We start from the raw sequence: 23,752 nt of genomic DNA, 5'->3' as shown, positions 1-23,752 counted from the left end.
GTCATTTTGCTCAGTTCCATTTTCAGCTCCTTACTGCCCTGTCGCAGGGTTTGTTTCGTTATCTCAATCTCATCCATTATTTTCTGAAACATAATTACTTCCAGATTCTCAGCCACTTTCTTGATTGCCATTTTTAAAACCACGAAAACAAAGCAAAACAAAAATAAAGAAGAACCACTTCTTATTTCAGCAACAATTGGGTTAATATTCCAGGCTTGATGACATCACAGTATAAACAGAGCAGCCTGCCTTATCTCTCTATGTTCAAGAATACAAAACAAATTTAGTTCCCAGCATCAAAACAGTTAGCGTCGTCGTGAAGAAGCAGATTCGTCAAAATAAAATAGACCAAAAAGAGAATAGTCCCAGACAATATAATGTTCCTCGGAATAGAAATCCCTCTTCTGTTTATATCTTTAGAATGCACTTCCAGGACAGCTTTTTGCAATAGAAACAGAGATAAGCTGTTAATTTTGTGAATAACAGAGAAGAGTTATAGCTCACCCAGAAGCTCTTTAAAGCTGATTAAATTGACAAATCTCTTTTTGCTGCAACAATTTAAACCAAGTAAAAAAAATAATAGAAAGAAGGGTGCTTGCCTGTTAGTCTGTTTTCTCTTTGAAGAAAAGATAAACGTATCGCATTAAACAGATAGAGCTTGTTCGGAAGTCCGTCCGGCATTGCTGGCTGGACCTTTTCTCATAAATTAATGAAATCCAGTCCTCCCAACAAAAACAGGCTTTTGAGGTTGATCTCTACGTTTCTCCCTGCCCAGGAGAAATTTCATCAGTCAAAATAAAAAATGTTCTGACTGATTTATATCTGAATAAGCTTCTTTTGAGGCGGGAGCCCGTCTCAAAAGCAGGCACAAGCGAAGTCACCCTTCCCGGAAGTCCAGTCACCCTTCCCGGAAGTCCACAAATGTACAAGCTTTCTCAAAGCCAAACCATGGTACTTGCTGTTCTGCAGATGTGGCTGTGGGCAACTGGCACTGCTTCATGCCCTCCTCCTCCTCATGCACAGGGCCTCCTTTCTGAACCTCACTTTCTAGTTTTGCCTCCTCAGGATCAACAAGCTGTGACTCAAGTGGCTGCACTAACTGACTGCTGCTCTCAGCAGCAAAACCTGCAACAGGCATCTGTGTAATAAACAAGAGATAATGCTCCTATATGGGTGAACTTCAGCTGTGATGTGCCCCCATCTCTTCCCCATGCTGCAAGATCCCCCAGTCAGAGTGGAAGTAAGCAGGTCGATAGCACAATTAAAAGAGATCCTATTTGCATCATTTTTGCTCACTGAATAACCCTGCCTGGGCCAGTCTAACCTACTATCTCACAGGGTTGTTGTGAGAACAAAATGAGACTAGGGTTCAAATCTCCACATAGCCATGAAGCTCACTGGGTGACCTTGGGCCAGTCACTGCCTCTCAGCCTCATGAAAACCCTATTCATAGGGTCACCATAAGTTGGAATCAACTTGAAGGCGGTACATATATTTTTTATTTTGAATATGATGATTATGATAATAAATATGCAGCATTTCAAATTAATTCTGTATGAGAAGCATTCCATGCCAAGCTTGGAAAACCAAGGATGAGGTATAAAATGTAGACAAAAATACTTTTGACAAAATGCCGTTTATCTTTTATATCTATATCTATAATTAGCAATACAGCTGAATGATGTATGTAAAGTATTTTTTCTTTCCCTTTTCTTTTTTATTAATATTTTAGTACTACTGCTAAAGTTCTGATGAAAGAATAAAGCATTCATTTGCCAAATTCAAATGATTAGAACACATCACATAAATTCCACTGAAGTTGGAGTTTTTGCCATAGAAAATGAAAAAAACATATAACCTATGATAGCCCAATAGACAAACAGAACTAATATAAAACCCTATTGCTTCTCATTTGCAAATCTTGCAAGATCTAAGGTAACTCTAGATCATGTGAGTTCAGGTGATGCATGTTATGTACATTTGTATAGATATTAGCAGAGATTGTCAACAGTCTATCTCTCTCTGAGACTGGGAATCTCTCTCTTTCTCACAGAACATGAGTTTGAGAGCTGGGGGACTGAGAGGAGGAGCTGCAAGGACCCTACTTCTCACCTCATCTCTGCCAAGAACAAAAAAATCAGCCTTAAGCCATTTATTATATGCCTAATGATTTATTATTATTATTATTATTATTATTATTATTATTATTATTATTATTATTATTACTGAGACAGTTTTTGTCCCACATACAATTCAGTCTTGTGATTAAACAGGACAAAAATACAAATAAAAAGAAAGATGGAGTTCAAATAAATATACAATAAAAAGCTAGCCGGCATTTTAAAAGGCAGGAGTGCTCTGTCTGGATAAATACAGCACAGTATGCATGGGAACAAGGGGGAGAGTTCAAAAAGAGGGGGAAGGAAGTAGGCCGAAGTTTCAGAAGTGCCTTGTGATTGATGGAGGGGGCAGCAACGAGGCAAGGAGAGGCAGTGGGGGGGAGAAGGGGCTGCAGGGGGGCGGGGGGCAAAAATGCCATGAGGGAGGAAGGGGCCGCGGGGGGGCACACACACACACACACACACACACACAAATCATCATCACTCACCTCCACAGCTCTTCGCCATTCTGCTGCTGCCTTCTCCTCCGTTGTCCTTGCCTTGGCTTTTTCCTCCGGCGTCCATTTTTTCCTGTCAGACACTAGCAGGCCCTGCCTATTCACCTCTTCCCTCTTGCCTCCTAACACAGATCACGAGGGAAGAGACAGTCTGCGCAGAGGTCCAATCAGTGTGAGGCACATGTCTTGTGTTAACCAATCACAGCCAGGAGCTGACTTCCCCTTGTTCCTGCCCCCAAGTAACGTCCAACCTAACGTGGAAACATTAAAGTTGCAGCTGAAAAGTAGGGAAATTACTAGTCGTTCCGTTACTTGCCAAATGTAATGGAATTACCCACTCATTATTTAAAATTGTAATGAATTACAAGTAACTCGTTAAAAATAACGAGTTACTTCCAAGCTCTGACTAGCCCTACATGATAACGTTACTTGCCTCTTTCTCAGCTTGGCTTATTTAGTGGGGTTCTCTCTGATAAAAGGTTTATTTATTTGGCACACAGAAGATCAACAAATAGAGCTTCAGGAGGTGACATCATAGTCCCTGCTGTGAAATATGCGGTGATGCTTCATCCGCTGCAGTAGAAACTAGATGATTGTTGGGCTATCCATGCACAGCATTACACAGGCCCTGATGATCAGCTGATAGTGGGGGCTTCTGCACACACAGCACGATGCAAGCCCTGATTGTCAGCACTTGCAAAGTGCTGATGTAATAAACCCCCTTTTGGTCCAGCCATGTCTTTACCTCGCCTATACCTGACATCATATATGACAGCAGGTGTAAAGCAAATGGTCAGGGCTTGGCAAAAATGGCGTCACAGGCCAAATGAGTCTAATAAGGCCCCCAGGCCAGAGGTTCCTCACCAATGCACTGCACCACTGGTCCTCAGATCATACAAGGCTGCAGAAGTGCTGCCTGATGATATCTCACCTTGTATTCTATACCCTGAAATGGGCCTGGAACCTGTCAGAATGTGGCAGGTTCTGAGACCATTCCAGAAATATTTCCATCCTGAGCTGAACCCAGGAATCCAGCCAGGATTGCATTTGGGGTGGAATGTGCCAATTCCATATCCCACCTCAAGACCCCCTTCATCAAAGCCTTACATTAAACATTCTAACTCTCATATCTCAATGTGCTTTGTGCCTTGACAAAATGTAAATGTACTGCCTTCAAGTCGATTCCGACTTATGGTGACCCTACGAACAGGGTTTTCATGAGGCTGAGAGGCAGTGACTGGCCCAAGGTCACCCAGTGAGCTTCATGGCTATGTGGGGATTTGAACCCTGGTTTCCCAGGTTGTAGTCCAACACCTTAACCACTACACTTGAAACTCTACTTCTAATACTGAAATTCAGCTTAATCGTAAGCACTAATCCTCTGAGCATGTGCAGAGTGCCTTCACTAGTGAGAAAGCACAGCCTTAGCACATAGCTTCCAGATGAAAAAGCTCATCTTTTACTTGGGTTTGTGTGCTATAAGACACATCTTGTTTTGTATTACTATTATTATATACCATTATATTTCAAAGGCTTCTAAGCATTTTACAACTATAAAATCAATTATAAAACCCATACGTAATTAAAATACACAATAACAATTCCATCAGAGCATTAAAACATCCTTAATTAAAAATATACAGTAAACAACTAGTTAAAAAGTATGACAATGAGAACAGTTAAAAACAATTAAAACAATAAGGTCAGAAGTTCAAATTCATTTATCTAAATAGGTGTGTCTTCAGGAGCAGGCAGAATGGCAATACTGATGGAACCTCTTGTATTTCAGCAGGGAGTGCATTCCACAATACTGGTGCCACCAGTGAAAAAGCCTGCCTCTGTGTTACCATAAGCTGATAATCATCAGGCCATGTCAAAACTAACCAGGTCTAAAACAGAGATTTAGACACTTAATTATTGTGGTTAAAGGATCAATGTGTATCTTTCTTACTAAGGTCCATACCTCCAGCTCCAGTTTTTTTGCCTGGTCTGGTCATTTCCTGCCCTTCATATATGCCCCTTTATTGCCATAGGCATTTTCAGTATTGCCTATGGATTTGTGATCCTCGTCATACAGATCTGATTCTTGGTGCTTAAACCTGCTGCCTGCTCAGGACTGATTGATGACAGGAAATATGTAGTTTTCAGAGAAGAAAATAATCGATATTCATGGCATTCCTGTTCCCTTGCAATCACAGCGTTGCTTGCCCCAGGCTACGCTCAGTCTCTCTGCATCACTCAGTGAACTCAACAAGTCTTATGCACTGAACAAGCAATTGATCCTTCCTTTCCTCCACCCCACACATACCATATCCCACAAGGAAAACAACACTCAGTAATGCTATAGTGCCTTTACTAAATCCATCTTGATCTCTTGTTCTTGTGATCAATTTACTCCTCTTAGTAAGCCCCTAGGTCTGTCTACTATGCATTAGAAAGAGATAGCAGAGCACACCTCCAGGAGAGTGTTCTCTGAGTGGCATAGAACTGTGTCCAGGAAGTGATTTGTTTCTGCATTGGGCCGGACACAACTCTATTATTTTAAAAATAATCCACAACACTTAAGGATTGTTTAAAAATAAATGCTCAAAATCCAACAAAGGAAAACTTGCCAACTTTGGAACATTTGTGAAATTCTGATTCACCTTTAATAATCCCTCCTGTGACCACCATCCTATCTCCATCTATCATGCCTCCCCGCCTGCCTTTTGCCCTAAGGCCTTAATATGAACCAAAGTGTGAAGCTTAATTTAGAAATCAGCACGAGAAAAATGTCTGTTTGCAAACACCGGAATTTCATAATTCTAAATATGTGCACAGATGGGAAAGGCCTGCTGGTCCTTTCTCTACCTCTTTGCACCTTCCTTCTTTTCAGTCTCTCTGCCCCACTTCCCCCATTGATATCTCTTCTCCTTGGAGTTGGGTCTCTGGGTCCAATGGCATTAAAAGCCCTGGGAGGCTTGTCTGATGGGAGTTCATTCAGTGGTCATGTTAGTTGTCCTTTTGGCCATGGTCGCTTCCCGAGGGATTAGTGTGTTTTGCGGCATTAGTGATCCATTTTGGTTTTAGGAAAAGGGGATTTGACCATCCAGCATTTGCCTATTATAATGCTCAAATGTTTAACCAATGCTGTCCAGAAAAGGTGGGTGAGTCAACATCAGCAGAAGTGAGAAGATGCTGTGGGAGGCAGAAAAAGGAGTGCCTTGGATGAGATTCAAGACACTTGGCTCTAACTTAATCTGACAAGAGGTTGTCTGGATTATAAGGGAGGAAGAATCTGGATTATAAGGGAGGAAGAACCTGGGTCTTAATCTTTTAAGGTTACCCTCAGATAGAAGCTGCCTTCTCTCAAGTTATGAAGTACTGTGATGAGCACTCGGGATGGGGAAGAAATTCAATTCACATTTAAAGACAAACCTGACTAATTCACACTTTCCACTACAATATGTGAACCAAAACACAGCCATCCTTCAAAATTTGCTCTTCTCCGAATTTTGCAATTCAGTTGTCCAGCCTAGTAATGTGTACAAAAATGCATGTATTAGAACAAAGTGTGCACATAAGTGCATATATTATGGGAAATAACATGCAAAATGCATTATATTAAAGGACATTGCTTTGCAAAAATGTGTATATTAAGCAAAATTTCATACAACCATGTGTATGTTAGGAGAAATTCGCCCTAAAATGCTGACAAATCTTCGTGACAACTTTAATAAAAGAATTTCACAAGCTGATGTGAAAATATGGAGAACTGAATTTAAGATTGAAAAAAATCAGAAACTAAGAAGATTAAAGATTCGCCCATCCCTAATGATCACTAGGGTTACCCTCTATGCTAAATTTGATTGAGAGCTCAGATCCAGAATCTGTTTGAAATGCCCTGAACAAAGCCCCCTGGGACAGAGCCAGCAGCAACAACAGGAGCAGCAGCATGACAAACCTTAGGCCCTAAACTGTGTGAAGCGGCCACCTCAGGTAGCTGATTTTGGGTGTCATGAAAGGGCAGCAAACCATTACTTTTTCATGTATGATTATTGTATTTTTACTCCCAGGTAGAGACACTTGTGGAATTTGCTGGATCAGAGGCCAAAATAGCTGGCTTGTGAACAATGCACGTTGAGGAATAGGTCTTTCCCCCTGAGCATATTGACTTCCCACAGTACCACCTGCTGATACAAACACCTGAGAGGAATCCTGATGTCAATTTGTATATGATCCTATCTGAAATCCAGATAGCATGAAAGGTGGCAGATAACTATTTTAATAAAACAGAAATAAATATGAACAAGCAACCAAAGCAGATTGGAAATAATATTAAATAAATTGGCCCAAAAAGCCAGAGAAAGCCATTCTGCAAACAGAATGCAGCACTTCAGCACACAGGTACTTTAAATCAACTGTGCAGGAGATATGCATTTGGACAGAGAGGGAGACATTAACTCACAATTCTGCATTCCTCCTTTTAGTGTGTCCCACAGGAAAACAAGGGTTTCATCCTCGGAAAATACCTTTGTCTCTGCAAACCAGGTTTCTACAGGGCAAGTAGGACTTTGTCCTCCTCATCCTCCTCTACTAATGGTTGGTCTGGTAGGTAGCAGCATTTATATAGCTTTTTGTAGAAACTTCTTGCTGCACAAGTAGGGCTCATCTACACAGTGGTTTACTGTGTGTTTGGTGCTACTCACATCTGCTTTAAATTTGCATGGTTCACATGATGCTACCAGCAAACAGAAACGATCACACAGTTTCCCCCCTGTAAATCCATACTAACCCAATCAGCTGATAATGTGAAAAAGGGAGGAAAAAAGTCTCCACTCCATTTCTCTAGTGGTTGCAGACACTTTACTCCAATGCTTTTAGGTGGGTATGTCTATCATTCCCCTCTCCACACCCACTATCTTCTCCTCCCTTCTTTCATTTTGTTTCCTGTGGGCTGACAAGCAACTTCTGGCTGCTCACCTCCATTCTGCTGGCCTTTTTTATGTTGCTGCAAAGAGTACCTTTATTTTCTTTCTCCCCCCCCCCCAACTTGTGCACAAAAGCGGAACACTGCTTAAACAAAGTTTTGTATTTCAGCTGTATCCTTCCAGGGAAAACACAGATATTCGCACTTCTGGAATTTTTTTAAAAGAACCTATTGCAGCTGATAGAACAGACTGAGCATGCTCAGTCACCTAGCAACCAGAGGGAGTGGAAATTTATCATTCAAGGGTGGGGCCTCAAGGGAACATTTAGACTAATTCTTCCCAGAGGAATGCCTATTTGTGAGAATAGGAAGAACTGATTGGCAACTACCATTGAGCAGGAACTGTGGATGGTGCAAATCCATAATGAAGGTAAAAGAAGTGTATTTGCTATGAATAAATGCTCCCATATAGATGAGCCCATAGATCCTAGCTTTGCTGAACATGGGGAAAGGCAAGGAGATGTACAGAGCACTGAAACTCCACTTCCAAATACCCAACATCTTATTTAACCACTCTGGATTCAGAGATTTCAGCAGGCATGAAGGCCATTGTTTGTCGCTTCAGATTATTTTTTCAGAAAAAAAATGGGATATGCCATTTCAAAATAAATATTTATATTTTAGTTTTTTTAAAAGGTGATCTGAAGCTTGTGCAGTATCATACTTAGAGTGTGGGGCTAGGGCTGGTGAGACCACAGTTCAAATCCTCACTCAGCCAAGAAATTCCCTTGGTGACCTTAAGGCCAGTCGAATGAGTAGACAACTCTCAGCCTAACCTTCCTCACATAGTTGTTATGAGAATAAAAGGGGGGGGGTTAGGCAGCCAGATCACAGCAGAATAATAAAATGGGAAATGGGGAACAAAAAAGCCATGTACACCATCTTAAACTTCTTGGAGAAAAGGTAGTATATAACAGAAATACCAATAAACAGAGGTAGGGTTCCAAGTCAGGACCAGTCTGGAAGCGATGCCAGGAGGTCAGTGATAGGCTCTCCTGCATTAAAAAGAAAAGATAAATGCTGCCATTAGATTAGAAGTGCAGCACTGGGGGAGTTTAAAAAATCTTTTCCCCAGTGCTATCTCTCACAAATGTCACTTACCCAACAGGAGAAGCATACAGGCACCCAACAGGACAGGCTCCAGGGGCAATTTGCAGATTTCCCCAGAATGATACATTACTTTGTACTTGTGAATGTATTAGAATATGACGCTGTGAATCTTTATTAGTACAATATGGCTGGGATGCCAAGCTATTTTTTCAAGTTTATTTCAGTTTCTCATACCAAATCCTTCCCTATATGATACTTGGATTCTGGGTTTGACAGCATCTTTTGTCATCTGGTGACTGTGTCTTGTGGTATAATGGCAGCATCAATAACATAGTAATGGCCCTTTTAACTACTTGTCTTCCAGGCATTCAGGGGCCAGATCACTGGCATATTATACTGTTATAGGATTGCAAGGTTGGTCAGGATGATGTCTGTGAGTCCCTTCCCAGCCTATAATTCCATGCTCGTGAAGATGTAGTTTGTATTAGAGGGACCTATTGGACTAGTCAGACCAGTTCCTTTCATAAGTTAATTGTTCTGGCCAAGCCAGTTTCTTTGTTGGTTGATGGACCGATCTATATGTCTAAGATGTGATGCAGAGAAGTCCTGCAGCTGTGGGAACTCTTTCATGAGAGAGGCCTTGGCTGGAGGCCCGCATCATCCTGGAGCCAAGAAGTGGCCTGTGTGTTTTTAGTTAGTCTAAGGTCAAGCTGCAAAGTCACAGAGAGGCTTGTCTCACTCTGTGTGCTAAACCCCAAGCTATGACTCTGAGTACTCCCCTAGAAACCTAATGGGGAAGCAAGATATGTTGAAGTGTTAATGCTGAGAACCTTTCCACCTTATGCTCAAGTTATATATATGTGTAAATAAAACTGTATATCCTTAAGACACCACAGTCTCTGCTGACCTTCATTCCAAGGAAGCCAACCCCTGGGTAAGTGCTGGAACTCCTGGAAGTCTTGCACCACTCGGAGATTGGGGTGCATGCAACAATACACTTGACGAGGAAGGGAAGGGAAATTTTGTCCCCTCCATCATCATTGCTCCACACAACTGCTACTCCTGTTGCCTCTCTCATCTCATCTTCCATTCATTTACAACAGCTGAACCCAAAGAAAATACATTACAATGTAGCTTAGTTATGAAAGTTCATTGCTCATTCTGTAATAAATATCCATCATGTACTACTTGTATGAGTCAATATAGCTTTAATTTAGCACTAAACTAGATGCAATAAATATAGTAGTATAGGCAGACGTGCAGAGTCCCTTCAAGTTAGTCATGGCCACGTCCTCACCACCCTTTTTTGCTGCTGGATTGAGAATGAGAGCCTTATGAATGTCTTCTCTCACATCAACAGACATCCCTAGGATCCAATCAGCATGAAAGGGAAGAATGTTCTCAGTGGCTGACTCACCTCCTTTCACTCTGATGGGCTCCAATCAGAAGGAAAGGATAAGGAAGCAGGTTAGAAGTGTGACTAACACACTTCCTTTTCATGCTGATTGGCTTACAGGATGCTGGTGACATAGGGACCCTGCTCCCCAAAAGGCAAGGGGTGTAAGTCCCCCCAAGACCCTGGACAACTACACCCCTGAATAAATACAGGGTTGTATCCAATGCTAGTCCTACTCAGAGTAGACTAATTTAAGTTAATTGATATGACTAAGTTAGGTTCATTCATTTCAATGGGTCTGCTCTGAGCAGAGCTTCGTTCAATACAACCCTTAAAGATGTGGAAACAAGGGTGTTTGTGTATGAGTGCCTCATACTGGACATCATCATCTGCCAAATGGCCAAGATTCCAGGCATCTACTCAAATTATTTCAAACATCCTACTTTCCCTTTAAAGAGCCTGCAAAGCAGGGATGGGGAACCTGTGGCCCTCCAGCACGGCCAATGGTCAGGGCTGGTGGGAGTTGGAGTCTCACAGCATCTGGAGGTGCCACAGTTTCCCCATCACTGGTGGAAAGATTTATCTGGACGAAGCTGTCCAGCCAAGGGAGTCTCTTCTGATCTTGACTAAACAGGGGTTGGGAATCACTATTGTAACATAATTGCTTTCACAACTCATCCTCCTCCCACCCTAACAGGGGAAAGTGCTTCCCAATATAGAGCAGTGGATCTTGAGAGCTTGCTGGAGTGCCGCCTCTGCCGTGAGGGATGTACCACCTGCACTGATGGCACACCATGTTTGATCCAGGAAGACTGGTTCTTGCGGGCTGCTGTCTTGGCATTTTAGGCCTTCTGCATGCTGGCAGTTTTCTTTAGCATGCTGGTTTCCTACCACTTCAGGAAGAGCAAGGTAATAGCAGTGTTGGTCAGTGGGAAGAACTAACTGGCTTTGCACTTAAAAGAGGCCTGGGGCTGCAATAGGAGACTTGGCCCAAAGACCTGTCAAGCTATCCTTGCCACCGCTATCCTGCTTGCCATTGTTTTCTAGCCTGAATATTTGTGCCACCTCCAGAGCCACCATCCTTGGTTACATTGGGTTACAACATGTTTTACATTCATCTCTGTTTTCCTAGAGGATTCGGGCTTCAGGAATTGTTCTTCTGGAGATGATACTCTTTGGCTCACTCTTGCTCTACTTCCCTGTGAGTATCTGGGTCAGACCCTAATGGCTCTGGTTTAGGCTTGTCATCTAGGCATTGTCAAAAATAGAGGAAATGCATCCCTGAGAAAGAGGACAAAATAGGTCAAAGAATCTGCATAACACTTGCATATCATATACTAATTTATATGTACAGAATTATGCAAATTTAGAAACAGTAACAATGATTTAAAACAGAAACACAATCCATCTTACCATGGAGGAAAATACTGTGACTAGGTGACCTGCATACCTGCTAAGTCTGCTGTCCAGGTGCTCACTGCTGATGGGCAACTTCCAGTGCCCTGCAAGTTACCCTTCTTTTTTTATATATATAATGTTTTATTGATTTTCCAAATAAAATTTACAAGATGATGTAACACAAGTTTTTGTTGTTTCTTCTAAGAGGGTAATACATACATTGTAGTTAATTGAGAACATACATCTTTTACACAAATCAAGTTTCCCTTCTTACCTTTCTTTATCTTTAAACTGGACTTGGACCAGACAGCCCTCCAAATAGATGACTGTCATCTGTAAAAATAGGACACATGGTCACCCTCGTTAAGTTGCCTAAGGTTACATCAGCAGTGCAACTAGGGTTGCCAAGCTCAGGGCCTGAGACTGATCCTGTATCTTTAGGAGAAGAGAAAGTCAGCCAAGTGCAGGTGTTCTTGCAACCCTGTAATGGGAAAAACCACAAGGTAGAATGGGAGAATTCCACCTTGTGGTTTTTCCCATTACAATGTTGCAAGAATACCCGCACAAGGCTGACTTTCTCTTCTTCTAAAGATACAGGATCAGTCTCAGGCCCTGAACCTGGCGACCCTAAGTGCAACTGGACTGGGAATATTGAGCATGCATTGGTTGGGGGGGCTTGTTGGGGGCTGATCTGATGCCAGATAATAGGATGACTCTCAGAGCTTCTCATGGATGAAAACAGTGGATCCCAGCAAGGAAACAATAAGCATGTGGGAAACTGAGTTGTCCATGCACTGGTGAAAGAGAAAACTGGGTTAAAGAAGCTGAAACAAGGTGTTTGTATCTGAACCAGCAGCCCATGGAAGCAGAGCAGGAGATACAATATGCAAGGAGAAAACTGGAGCCTAGGAGGGGAAAGGAAGCAAAATCAAGGAGCTTGAAGGACTTTAGAGCAGCATACTAAGGAAGCCCTAAGCAAAAGAAAAGCAGGCTTTTCCAAAAATTTTAGCATGCATATACCTTCAAACCATAACGTGCAAGGGAGGTAAGGAGAAGATTGCCCAAGTTCTGCTGCAGTGTAAGCTCTGCTTCAGCAACAATCAGCCTTAAAATAAACCCAATACGGAACGAGCAATTCTGTCCCAGTTGCAAGCTTCATTGAAAGGTGCCTCTTCAGTTAAAGGGGCCCAGCCCACTCCAGCAGGCTTTTACTCTGACAGAGACAAGGAGACTCTGTACTTGGGCTTCTGCAATGGTGCCCTCTGAGTGAGAGAACAGCAATGCAACATCCATGGGCCAGAGGGGCACTTGTTCTATGGGCTCGTCATCTTACTGAAGCACTTCTGGGGCTAGCCCTGCATCCGTTCCCCTTCTGACCCAGAGTCCTTGACCTCATCCCATTGGCCACAGGGAATTTTGCTTGGACTCCTCCCACTCTTGATATTTCCCTGGGTATTGTCTGCATACTTTTAACCTTTTTTTTTTTTTTGCAGCTTTGAGGGCAAGAAACTTGCTAGGGTTTCTTAATAAAGCTAAGCTTTTCAAGCTATTGGATTCTATGCTGTGACTCAACTTCTACACTTCATGAAATACATGCTGCCTTCATTCCTTGATGGCTATTAGCCATGAAAAGCATAACCTCCATGTTTGGGAGCTTTATATTAACCTATATAAAGAACAAATTCTTGGGACTAACAACAAGGAATGGAGATTATTACAAACATGCCCTGTTTATGAAAGTCTAACTAGCCAACAGTGCAAAGACAGAAAGCTGAGTCAGTAAGACTCAGAGTGCCTATGGCTGAATGTTAATTACACCTCCCTCCCACCGACCCCTCCCTCCGTATTTTCTCGGAGAGTATATTGCTTGTCAGTGTTTATCTGATCCCTCCATACTTGAAACCTGGGACAATTGGCTCCATGGATCTCCCTCTCCCCGAAGGGCCTGCTACTGACCTATGTACCAGTTGTTATGTTCTTAGCTTGGGTTAAGAACCCTAGATTTTCCAGAGACAGATCCTGGGATAGATCACTGATGTGGATTTTGGCCCACCAGGAGAGCAAACAAAATTTGTCTGATGCAGTTCCTCCACCAAAAGAGATGGGGCCCATCCATACCAAACCTCAAAATCCATGCGTTCCATATTCGGCTGGTGGCCTTGAGATCCATACATATTCTGTTCGTGCTTGGATTTCTTTTTTTTAAATCCAAATTTTCACATCCATATGCGCAGGTGTTCATTTGTTTTGGACTAATTCACTTCCCCATTAGTCACACCCCTAAGTCCATCCCTTTATGGTGATTGGTCCAGAATGGTACTTCGTTTTCCCATGCTTTTTTGGCAGGTTTGCCGTGTTTTCAATTAAATCTGTTGGCCTTTGTGTGCAAAATAGCTTTTAAGTGGAAACATGATTAATTAAACATTTGATTTTATGTTTGATAGCAAAAGAGTAGTTGGGGGGGAAAAGCAATGTGATACAGCTACAGAAGCCAGGAGGAGGAAGTACCCTGGTTCAGTACGGGAAGCAGGAATGAACTGTAAACAAGGAGGAGGAGGCATGGATAGAGGGTGGGATCTAACATTATCCGCCCATAATATAAAAAAGCAGGAAAGACATCATTATTACAGAGGTTAGAGTGGTTAATAATCTGGACAGAAAAAATAATCAGTTTATATCCGGGTTGGGGAAGTGCGGATTTAACTAAGAGAAAGTCCATAATGGTGGGGAATGTCATATGGATGCTGGTGAATTAATGGACATGCAAGGGGGTTAAATTGCAGATTAAAAGAAGGTTTGGATGGGCCCAGAGAGCGAGAGAGAATAATAGGCAACTGTGCCAAGTTTCTACTGAGTTCAGCTTAGAACAGCTTTTGCCAATCTCGCACCCTCCAGATGTTTTGGACTACAACTCCCATCAGCTCCAGCCAGCAATGCTGTTGGGAGTTGTAGTCCAAAACATCTGGAGGGTATTAGGTTGGCAAAGGCTGGGCTAGAAGTTGGAAAATCAGATATCCTTTGAATGTATTCATGTAAAACAGTGCTATTCTAGTACAAAGGTGCCTGATTTACATGTCAATTACTTTTCCTGCCCTTTTATTTTCATGCAGGTGTTTATCCTCTACTTCAAACCAAGCATCTTCCGCTGTATTGTCCTGCGCTGGGTGCACATGCTGGGTTTTTCCATTGTCTATGGAACAATCACCCTCAAACTATACAGGTAGGACTATCTGGAAGGATGCCAGCTGCTGGTGGTGTGTGATTTGAAGCAAAAAAGATAAAAATTGAAGGATTCAGCTTGCAAGGAAAGCAGAGCAGAAGAATTAGCATTTTGGGCCAGACCAATAGTCCATTTGGCCCAGTATATTGACACCGGTCAGAGAGATAAGAGAAACTCATATAACTACACTATGTACCTATCCTGACTTTATACCATCATGGCTTCCCCAAAAGATTCCTAGGAATTGTACTTTGGTGAGAGTGCTGAGGATTCTGATATAGCCTTGGCCTCCTCATAGAACTACATTTCCCATGGTTCCCTGGGAATAGGGTTACCATCATTTTGTCATTTCAGAAAGAGTACATTTGGCTTCGATAAGTGAAAAGTAAGAGTATGCTGTTGCACCATCTCAAAAAGAGTACATGTACTCTTAAAAGAGTACGGTTGGTAACCCTACCTGGGAATGACTATTAAACCAGGTTAAAAGTGCACATAGATATAAAATGCAAATCAAGACCAACTGCATTGTTTTCCTCTCATGGTTTGAATCTGACTTTCTCCTCACTTTGCAAACCATTTTACTGATATATGAGCCAGCAAATAGATTGTTGATTCAGTAATCTATTTTGCCCCTCTCCCCATGCTTCAGGTGGTCTATCCATCTTTATTTTGATGCCCCATATGTAGAATTATTCAGTTTTATATGTATTCATCTCTCCCTCCCTCCTTTTAAAAAGACAGGCAGATTTTTAAGAGTTTTTTTTTTAAGAAGCAGCCTTGGGGAGAAGAGAGGATTTGGGTAACTACCAGCTTATCAGTGCTGTACATAACTAGCTTTTGCAGCAAACAGTGAGTTTCACACTGGAGCTCAGAAGTAGAAGATTATATGTCTGACCAAAAACTGGTGAGTGTGCTTCTAAAGCAAGCTCGCTGCTACAGGTATGTACATCTGGATACAATCTACTTCTGCAGTATAGTTTATTTATTTGTTTGATTTATATCCCACCCTTCCTCCCAGCAGGACCCCAGGGAGGCAAACAAACACTTTAAAACATCATAAAAACAGACATTAAAATACATTAAAACAAAACAACTTTAAAAACATTTTTTTAAAACTTTGAAGACTTTTTTTTTAAAGGCTAAAAAACGTATTGTTTTTAAAAAAGGTTTAGAAGCATATTAAAAAGCAATTCCAACACAGAAGCAGACTAGTTAACCCTCGGAACAAAGAAAGGCAAGATGCTGGTGTGTATCACTCTCTGTTGTTTGTCCCCAACATCTGGTAAAGGTACCTCTTTTTGAACATGGAAATTCTTCTCATGGTTTACCCTTGGCAACTAGACTCTTCCTCTCCAAGGCCTTTGCAAAAGCCATTATTGGCAGTAGCCAAGCCTCACATATTGTGACTATGTTTTCCAGAAGTTAATTTTGCAGTGCACAATTGTGTGGCCACCCAGGTTCTCTTGAAGCAGGGGTAGGGAACCTGTGGCCCTCCAGAAGTTGTTGGGATTCCAACTCCCATCAGCCTCAGCCAGTATGGCCAATGGTCAAGGGTAATGGGAGTTGGATTTCAACATTCATCTGAAGGGGTACAGGTTTTTCATCCCTGGCTTAGAGACAAGCTATATGTGACATTTCTCATGTAGCTTGCTGGAATGCAAGCTTCCCCCCCCACAAATTGCCACTGTGAGGGGCCCAATTCAAATCAGAATGACAGCAGGGAGCAAAATGTTAAATCCCCTCTACTTCTCACCCACCAGGGTTCACATTGGCAATCTGTGAAAGAAAAAGCTTGTGCTCAAGATAGTAATCACTGGGCATTTCCAGATTGCTGTTGTTTTCAGGTGGGATTCAGTCACGTGTTGGCAATTAGAAGTTGTGCAATTATAGTTGATTGCGTGGTATTGCACAACAAACCTGTTTCCCCAAAAGTTCTGACTTGCTATTATAAGGAAAGTGATGGAAAAATGCACTGGGAATTGTGGAATGTCACTTCCTTGCAATGTCATTTAACCTCTTCACAAATAAATCAAGATGAATGCTGAATAAACAGGTTGTCTGGAAGCGCCCGGTGATAAAGAAAACATGTGATTTGGCTCTGACACCTTGGTCAGCTCAACTATGAACACTTCTCTCAGCATCCTTTGTGTATTTATGATCATCACCTTTCTCCTCCTCATCCCACCTCTCCCTTCCTATCCCACAGGGTCTTAAAGGTCTTTCTCTGCCGCAATGCCCAGCGTGTCCCTTACATGTCCAGTGGGCGGGTTCTGAAGATGCTGGCTTTGATCCTCCTCTTGGTGCTTTGGTTCTTAGCAGCCTGGACAGTTGGGATGCTGGAAAACATAGAGAAGAACATCCCATTGGTGGTCCGGTCTCAGACTACCAGGGGGCTCCAGTTTTACATCTGTGACCATGACCGTTGGGACTACATGATGGTTGTGGGTGAGGAAGCATCCAAACTAGGAAATGTGGTAGTAATGGGTGACTTCAACTACCCGGACATAGACTGGCTGCATATGTGTTCCAGTCATGACAAAGAAGCAAAGTTTCTAGATATTCTAAATGACTATTCCCTAGATCAGTTGGTCATGGAACCGACCAGAGGGACGGCAACCCTGGACTTAATCCTCAGTGGGGACCGGGACCTGGTGCGAGATGTAAGTGTTGTTGAACCGATTGGGAGCAGTGACCACAGTGCTATTAAATTAAACATACATGTAAATGGCCAATTGCCAAGAAAATCCAACACGGTCACATTTGACTTCAAAAGAGGAAACTTCACAAAAATGAGGGGATTGGTAAAAAGAAAGCTGAAAAACAAAGTCCAGAGGGTCACATCACTCGAAAATGCTTGGAAGTTGTTTAAAAACACTATATTAGAAGCTCAACTGGAGTGCATACCGCAGATCAGAAAAGGTACCGCCAGGGCCAAGAAGATGCCAGCATGGTTAACAAGCAAAGTCAAGGAAGCTCTTAGAGGCAAAAAGTCTTCCTTCAGAAAATGGAAGTCTTGTCCGAATGAAGAAAATAAAAAAGAAAACAAACTCTGGCAAAAGAAATGCAAGAAGACAATAAGGGATGCTAAAAAAGAATTTGAGGAGCACATTGCTAAGAACATAAAAACCAACAACAAAAAATTCTATAAATACATTCAAAGCAGGAGACCATCTAGGGAGACAATTGGACCCTTGGATGATAAGGGAGTCAAAGGTATACTAAAGAACAATAAGGAGATTGCAGAGAAGCTAAATGAATTCTTTGCATCTGTCTTCACAGTGGAAGATATAGGGCAGATCCCTGAACCTGAACTAACATTTGCAGGAAGGGATTCTGAGGAACTAAGACAAATAGTGGTAACGAGAGAGGAAGTTCTAAGCTTAATGGACAATATAAAAACTGACAAATCACCGGGCCCGGATGGCATCCACCCGAGAGTTCTCAAAGAACTCAAAGGTGAAATTGCTGATCTGCTAACTAAAATATGTAACTTGTCCCTCGGGTCCTCCTCCGTGCCTGAGGACTGGAAAGTGGCAAATGTAACACCAATCTTCAAAAAGGGATCCAGAGGGGATCCCGGAAATTACAGGCCAGTTAGCTTAACTTCTGTCCCTGGAAAACTGGTAGAAAGTATTATTAAAGCTAGATTAACCAAGCACATAGAAGAACAAGCCTTGCTGAAGCAGAGCCAGCATGGCTTCTGCAAGGGAAAGTCCTGTCTCAGTAACCTATTAGAATTCTTTGAGAGTGTCAACAAGCATATAGATAGAGGTGATCCAGTGGACATAGTGTACTTAGACTTTCAAAAAGCGTTTGACAAGGTACCTCACCAAAGGCTTCTGAGGAAGCTTAGCAGTCATGGAATAAGAGGAGAGGTCCTCTTGTGGATAAGGAATTGGTTAAGAAGCAGAAAGCAGAGAGTAGGAATAAACGGACAGTTCTCCCAATGGAGGGCTGTAGAAAGTGGAGTCCCTCAAGGATCGGTATTGGGACCTGTACTTTTCAACTTGTTCATTAATGACCTAGAATTAGGAGTGAGCAGTGAAGTGGCCAAGTTTGCTGACGACACTAAATTGTTCAGGGTTGTTAAAACAAAAAGGGATTGCGAAGAGCTCCAAAAAGACCTCTCCAAACTGAGTGAATGGGCGGAAAAATGGCAAATGCAATTCAATATAAACAAGTGTAAAATTATGCATATTGGAGCAAAAAATCTGAATTTCACATATACGCTCATGGGGTCTGAACTGGCGGTGACCGACCAGGAGAGAGACCTCGGGGTTGTAGTGGACAGCACAATGAAAATGTCGACCCAGTGTGCGGCAGCTGTGAAAAAGGCAAATTCCATGCTAGCAATAATTAGGAAAGGTATTGAAAATAAAACAGCCGATATCATAATGCCGTTGTATAAATCTATGGTGCGGCCGCATTTGGAATACTGTGTACAGTTCTGGTCGCCTCATCTCAAAAAGGATATTATAGAGTTGGAAAAGGTTCAGAAGAGGGCAACCAGAATGATCAAGGGGATGAAGCGACTCCCTTACAAGGAAAGGTTGCAGCATTTGGGGCTTTTTAGTTTAGAGAAAAGGCGGGTCAGAGGAGACATGATAGAAGTGTATAAAATTATGCATGGCATGGAGAAAGTGGATAGAGAAAAGTTCTTCTCCCTCTCTCATAATACTAGAACTCGTGGACATTCAAAGAAGCTGAATGTTGGAAGATTCAGGACAGACAAAAGGAAGTACTTCTTTACTCAGCGCATAGTTAAACTATGGAATTTGCTCCCACAAGATGCAGTAATGGCCACCAGCTTGGATGGCTTTAAAAGAAGATTAGACAAATTCATGGAGGACAGGGCTATCAATGGCTACTAGCCGTGATGGCTGTGCTCTGCCACCCTAGTCAGAGGCAGCATGCTTCTGAAAACCAGTTGCCGGAAGCCTCAGGAGGGGAGAGTGTTCTTGCACTCGGGTCCTGCTTGCGGGCTTCCCCCAGGCACCTGGTTGGCCACTGTGAGAACAGGATGCTGGACTAGATGGGCCACTGGCCTGATCCAGCAGGCTCTTCTTATGTTCTTATGTTCTTATGTTCACAAGAGCACCTGATCTTATGCTTCATGATGCAGCAGGGGAGAGGGCAGGGATTCAGCCCTGGAATATGTGAAATGGTGTCTTGCTACATCCATTTTTTCACCAGTTACCTCCTGCTCAGGGGAAGAACTTTCTCCCAGCTTCAACCACTACCTTTTCTAGAGAGAATTACAAGAATATAGACATCTGTGTGAAAATATCCCTTCCACCTCCCTCCCTCCCAAGGGAAAGTGATGAGTGGGAGACACTGGTAGAGCCCTCCAGTTGGCTCCAGCAGTAAAGCTGGTTTGGCATGCTGGTCAGAGCCCTTTTCCTTAGCCTCTTTACCGTGGACTGGCTTGGATTAACTAGCTCCTGATTTCTCTGTCATAGATAGGCTTGCCTTGGTCTGAGTCCTGCTGCCTTTGGGATGTTCCATAAGCTCTGCAAGGATCCACTTTCTCCTACAACAGTGCCAAAACTAGAAAAAGTTGCTATGATTATTAACATCTGGACTGTTTCTGCTGCCTTGTTACCATCATCTGTGGGGCTACATAGTCCCCAGTCCCCATAACCATAACCAGTTTCAAATCATGACCAGTAGACTCAGCAAAGCTTCAGCCATGAGGGATTCATCTTAGGAGTCCCTGTCTTTTGTTCACCCAGTAGGAGCACACACTGTCTAGCTAGGTTTACATCCATCCCTCAATGACTTCAACATCAATGATCATTTGCATGTGTGTGTGTGTGTAATGTCCATTCTATAGCAAATATCAGAGACAGGACTTTTATATCAACTAACTTCACTTTAAGCACATCGTCCTGTTCCTAAACCTGTCTGTATTGCCCATATTTATTTTCTCCTCTGCATGATCCTAACCCCACTTTACCCCCTAACCCAGTTCCCATTTCCCTCGGATTCTAACCCTTAATCCCACTGTCCCCTCCCTTCAATTCTTATCTCATTTCCAACACCCTACCCACTCCCGTCCTCACCACCAACCCCACTTGCTCATCCCTCCCTCCTAACCATCATCCCCACAGCCTTCCAAGAAATCACATGTGCAATATAATCAAGCAATTCATATCCTCAGGTGTGAGCTGTTAGTTGAATGGATGTACAGGCATGTGTGATGTTGCAGACACTGATGGAACAACAGACATGGTTAATTTGAATGGGGCTTGCCAGTAACAACCTAGGCTGCATTTCAGAGGCTGGTAGAAGGCTCTGGTGCCTGCATCTCCCATGCCACATATTAAATAGGAGCCTTTCCTGGTGCATCCTGGGAGTCAGTACTTTTGGTCATGCACAAAGTGCTCTTCTCAGAACAGTGAGTTACCACTATCAGCAGAAAAAAACAAATTAACCACTGGGAGGGGTAAGACAATAAAAGTGGCAAGAACTTTATTGCACTGAGAATTGTTAATTTTCCCTCCTTCATCTGTCTCTTGCTGTCCAGCTGAGATGCTATTCTTGTTCTGGGGAAGTTTTCTTTGTTATGGCACTCGGACAGTCCCTTCTGCTTTCCATGAGCCACGCTACATGGGTATTGCCCTCCACAATGAGCTGATAACTTCTGCTGCCTTTCATGTCATCAGGTAAGAATGAATCACAGAACTGGAAGGGACCTCAGAAGTCATCTACTCCAACCCCCCCCCCAGGCAGGATCTGCAGTGCAGGATGCCAATACAGCATCTGTGATAGATGGACCTCTGCTTAAACCCCGCTAGCAAAGTAGCCCACCAACTTCTGAAGCACTCGAGTTCCACTGTCAAACTGTTAAACCTTTGCCTAATATTTTGCCAAAATGTGCACCCCTGCAATTTCTACCCGCTGATAGTACAAATTATTGTTGTAGCGGGACCCAGGGAAGTTATGCTTTAAGAGGCAGAGATTGACATGGACTTGGTGTAGTTTAGGTGATATGAGTATGAGTTGTGAGCCCGGAAGTCCCTGGTTCAAATCTCACTTCTGCCAAGAGATCACTAGGTGGCCGTAGGCAAGCCACTTGTCTCTTAGCCCCAGCACATTCCATCTGCAATTAATGTGATGATGATAATACTAGCTTACCTTTCTGGACTGATGTAAGTATTGCCAAGATAATGCATGTGAAGTGCTAAGCAAAAGTGGTAAATGCCAAATTATTGTCAAGATTGCCACTAATTCTGGTAGAAAAGGATTCCAAAATTCAACTGAATGCTTCTTTATTTTTGTTTTTAATTGTGGTTGCCATTGTTCTAACAAGCCTTCTTTCTCCCATTTACCTCTGGCCTTAGGTGTCTCATGGTTCCTTCCCTGCATCCTGACTGGACACTATTGCTGTTTTTCATTCACACACATGTCACTACCACCACGACTCTTGCGCTTCTTTTCATCCCAAAGGTATGAACTTACAACATCCTTAAAGAAAATTAAGAACCAGGTTTCCCCTCCCTTCTTCTCCTGCTCCCAAAAAAGTAAATCACAAGATGTGTCTTAAACATCATGAAACTCTGCTTTTCATTTTAAAATGTCAAATGGTCAGGGAAGGGCCACAGCTCAGTGGCAGAGCCTCTGCCATGCATGCAGAAGGTTCCAGGTTCAATCCTGGGCATCTCCAGCTGGGCTGCTCCAGGTAGGGCTAGGAGAGAACCCTGCCTGAAACTCTAGAGCTGCTGTCAGTCAGCGTAGACGATACTGAGCTAGATGGACCAGTGGTCTGATTCAGTATAAGGTAGCTCCCTAAAGACAGTCAGGTTTTGTTTTTTATTTTTGCCTTTTTATGTCTGATACTTTTAAAGGACATAGATTCAAGAGCTAAGTCTTTGTGGCATAATGGCTTTGCAAATCTCTTACGGCACTGAACCAGTGTGGTTCCGGATTCAAGACTGGTATGGAAGTCAGAAGTTTAAAAATGTGTGGGTAACCCTGTTTATTTGAAAAGGCCTTTAATATAGCAAAAAAATTAATTTCAAAAATTAATTTTATTCATTTTTTTAACGAGACAGAAGTGGAATCTGCAACAAAATGTTGCAGTGTCATTTGTTTCTCTTCAGGATTCCATCCCCTCCATTCCATCCCTTCTCTCCCCCATCCATTTTGCTCACTCCCCTTCCCAATACTCAGTCAGCCTTCTGTGGCCAATGAGAGCACATTCAGTCCTCAATGGGCTGTTGAGGAACGGTGTTTCCCCTTTTTTTCCCTAAAGTTTTTTTTGGGGGGGTGTATTTGGGCTTTCCCTGAATCTGCTGAAACCTCCCCTCTTGGGGGTGGCTAATGCTATTTTGGCTTCAGAAGTAATTGCACTCACTGCCTAAACATTGGAAACAGAGAGAATATTTTTTCCATTTTGCAATGCATGTTAGACAAATTCATGAAGGACAGATCTTTGCCAACAGTATGCAGAGGCAGTATGCTTCAGAATACTAGCTGTTGAGGACAGGGAATATCCATCACCTTCCTGCCCTGCCAGTGAACCTACAGAAGGCATCTAAGCTGGCTGCTTTAGGAAACATTAGACTAGAGGGAACATGGTAAGTTTATTTCATTTTATTGAAAATATATACTTCACTTTTCTTTATAAAATAAATTCTAAGTGACTTACACAAAAAATCATAAAGTACATTATACATAAATGAGCCCATATTGACACCCCGCTTATGGTACAGAGTGGTTCACCTGAGGCCATCTTTTTGGTGCCAGGCAAAGGGCTTTCTGTTCATCCAGGCCTTTTAAACAACTTCTCGGCCTGATGGTTTTAAATGGAGTTTCAAACTGCATTTCGTTATGCTTCAGTTTGATAAAAATCATTTTATTATAGCTTTTCTTGCTTTATACTCTGTTTTGTTTTGAAAGGCACCCAGATAACTTCTGTTATGAGGCAGCTCCATAAGAATAGGTAGTACTAGGGGTGGTGCCTCCGCTTGCTTTCATCGCCAACCCCACCTACCCCCCACCAACCACTCTTGCCAAAGCTAACCCCACTCCCTTTGTACCTGCCTTCCTGCCTCCATCTCTGTCTCCCTCCTCTGCTGGCCCTGTAGCTTTCAGATGTTT

At 42.6% G+C, this 23,752-nt stretch overlaps 1 protein-coding gene across 1 annotated transcript in view; it reads left to right on the top strand.

Moving 5' to 3' along the window:
- GPR179 (G protein-coupled receptor 179) overlaps positions 1–23,752 on the top strand; it is a 60,201-nt gene that overhangs the window by 25,903 nt on the left and 10,546 nt on the right. Inside the window, 8 exon segments of the mRNA XM_061590435.1 lie at positions 7,087–7,202; positions 8,504–8,526; positions 10,730–10,941; positions 11,165–11,233; positions 14,541–14,650; positions 16,857–17,095; positions 21,177–21,315; positions 21,994–22,099. Of these exon segments, the coding sequence (XP_061446419.1) occupies positions 7,087–7,202; positions 8,504–8,526; positions 10,730–10,941; positions 11,165–11,233; positions 14,541–14,650; positions 16,857–17,095; positions 21,177–21,315; positions 21,994–22,099 (1,014 nt within the window).

This window comes from Rhineura floridana, chromosome 11 (assembly GCF_030035675.1).
Source record: "Rhineura floridana isolate rRhiFlo1 chromosome 11, rRhiFlo1.hap2, whole genome shotgun sequence".
In the NCBI taxonomy this organism is placed as follows: domain Eukaryota; kingdom Metazoa; phylum Chordata; class Lepidosauria; order Squamata; family Rhineuridae; genus Rhineura; species Rhineura floridana.
Note: the sequence above shows the minus strand (reverse complement) of the source record. Positions and strands in the feature narration are given on the sequence as shown.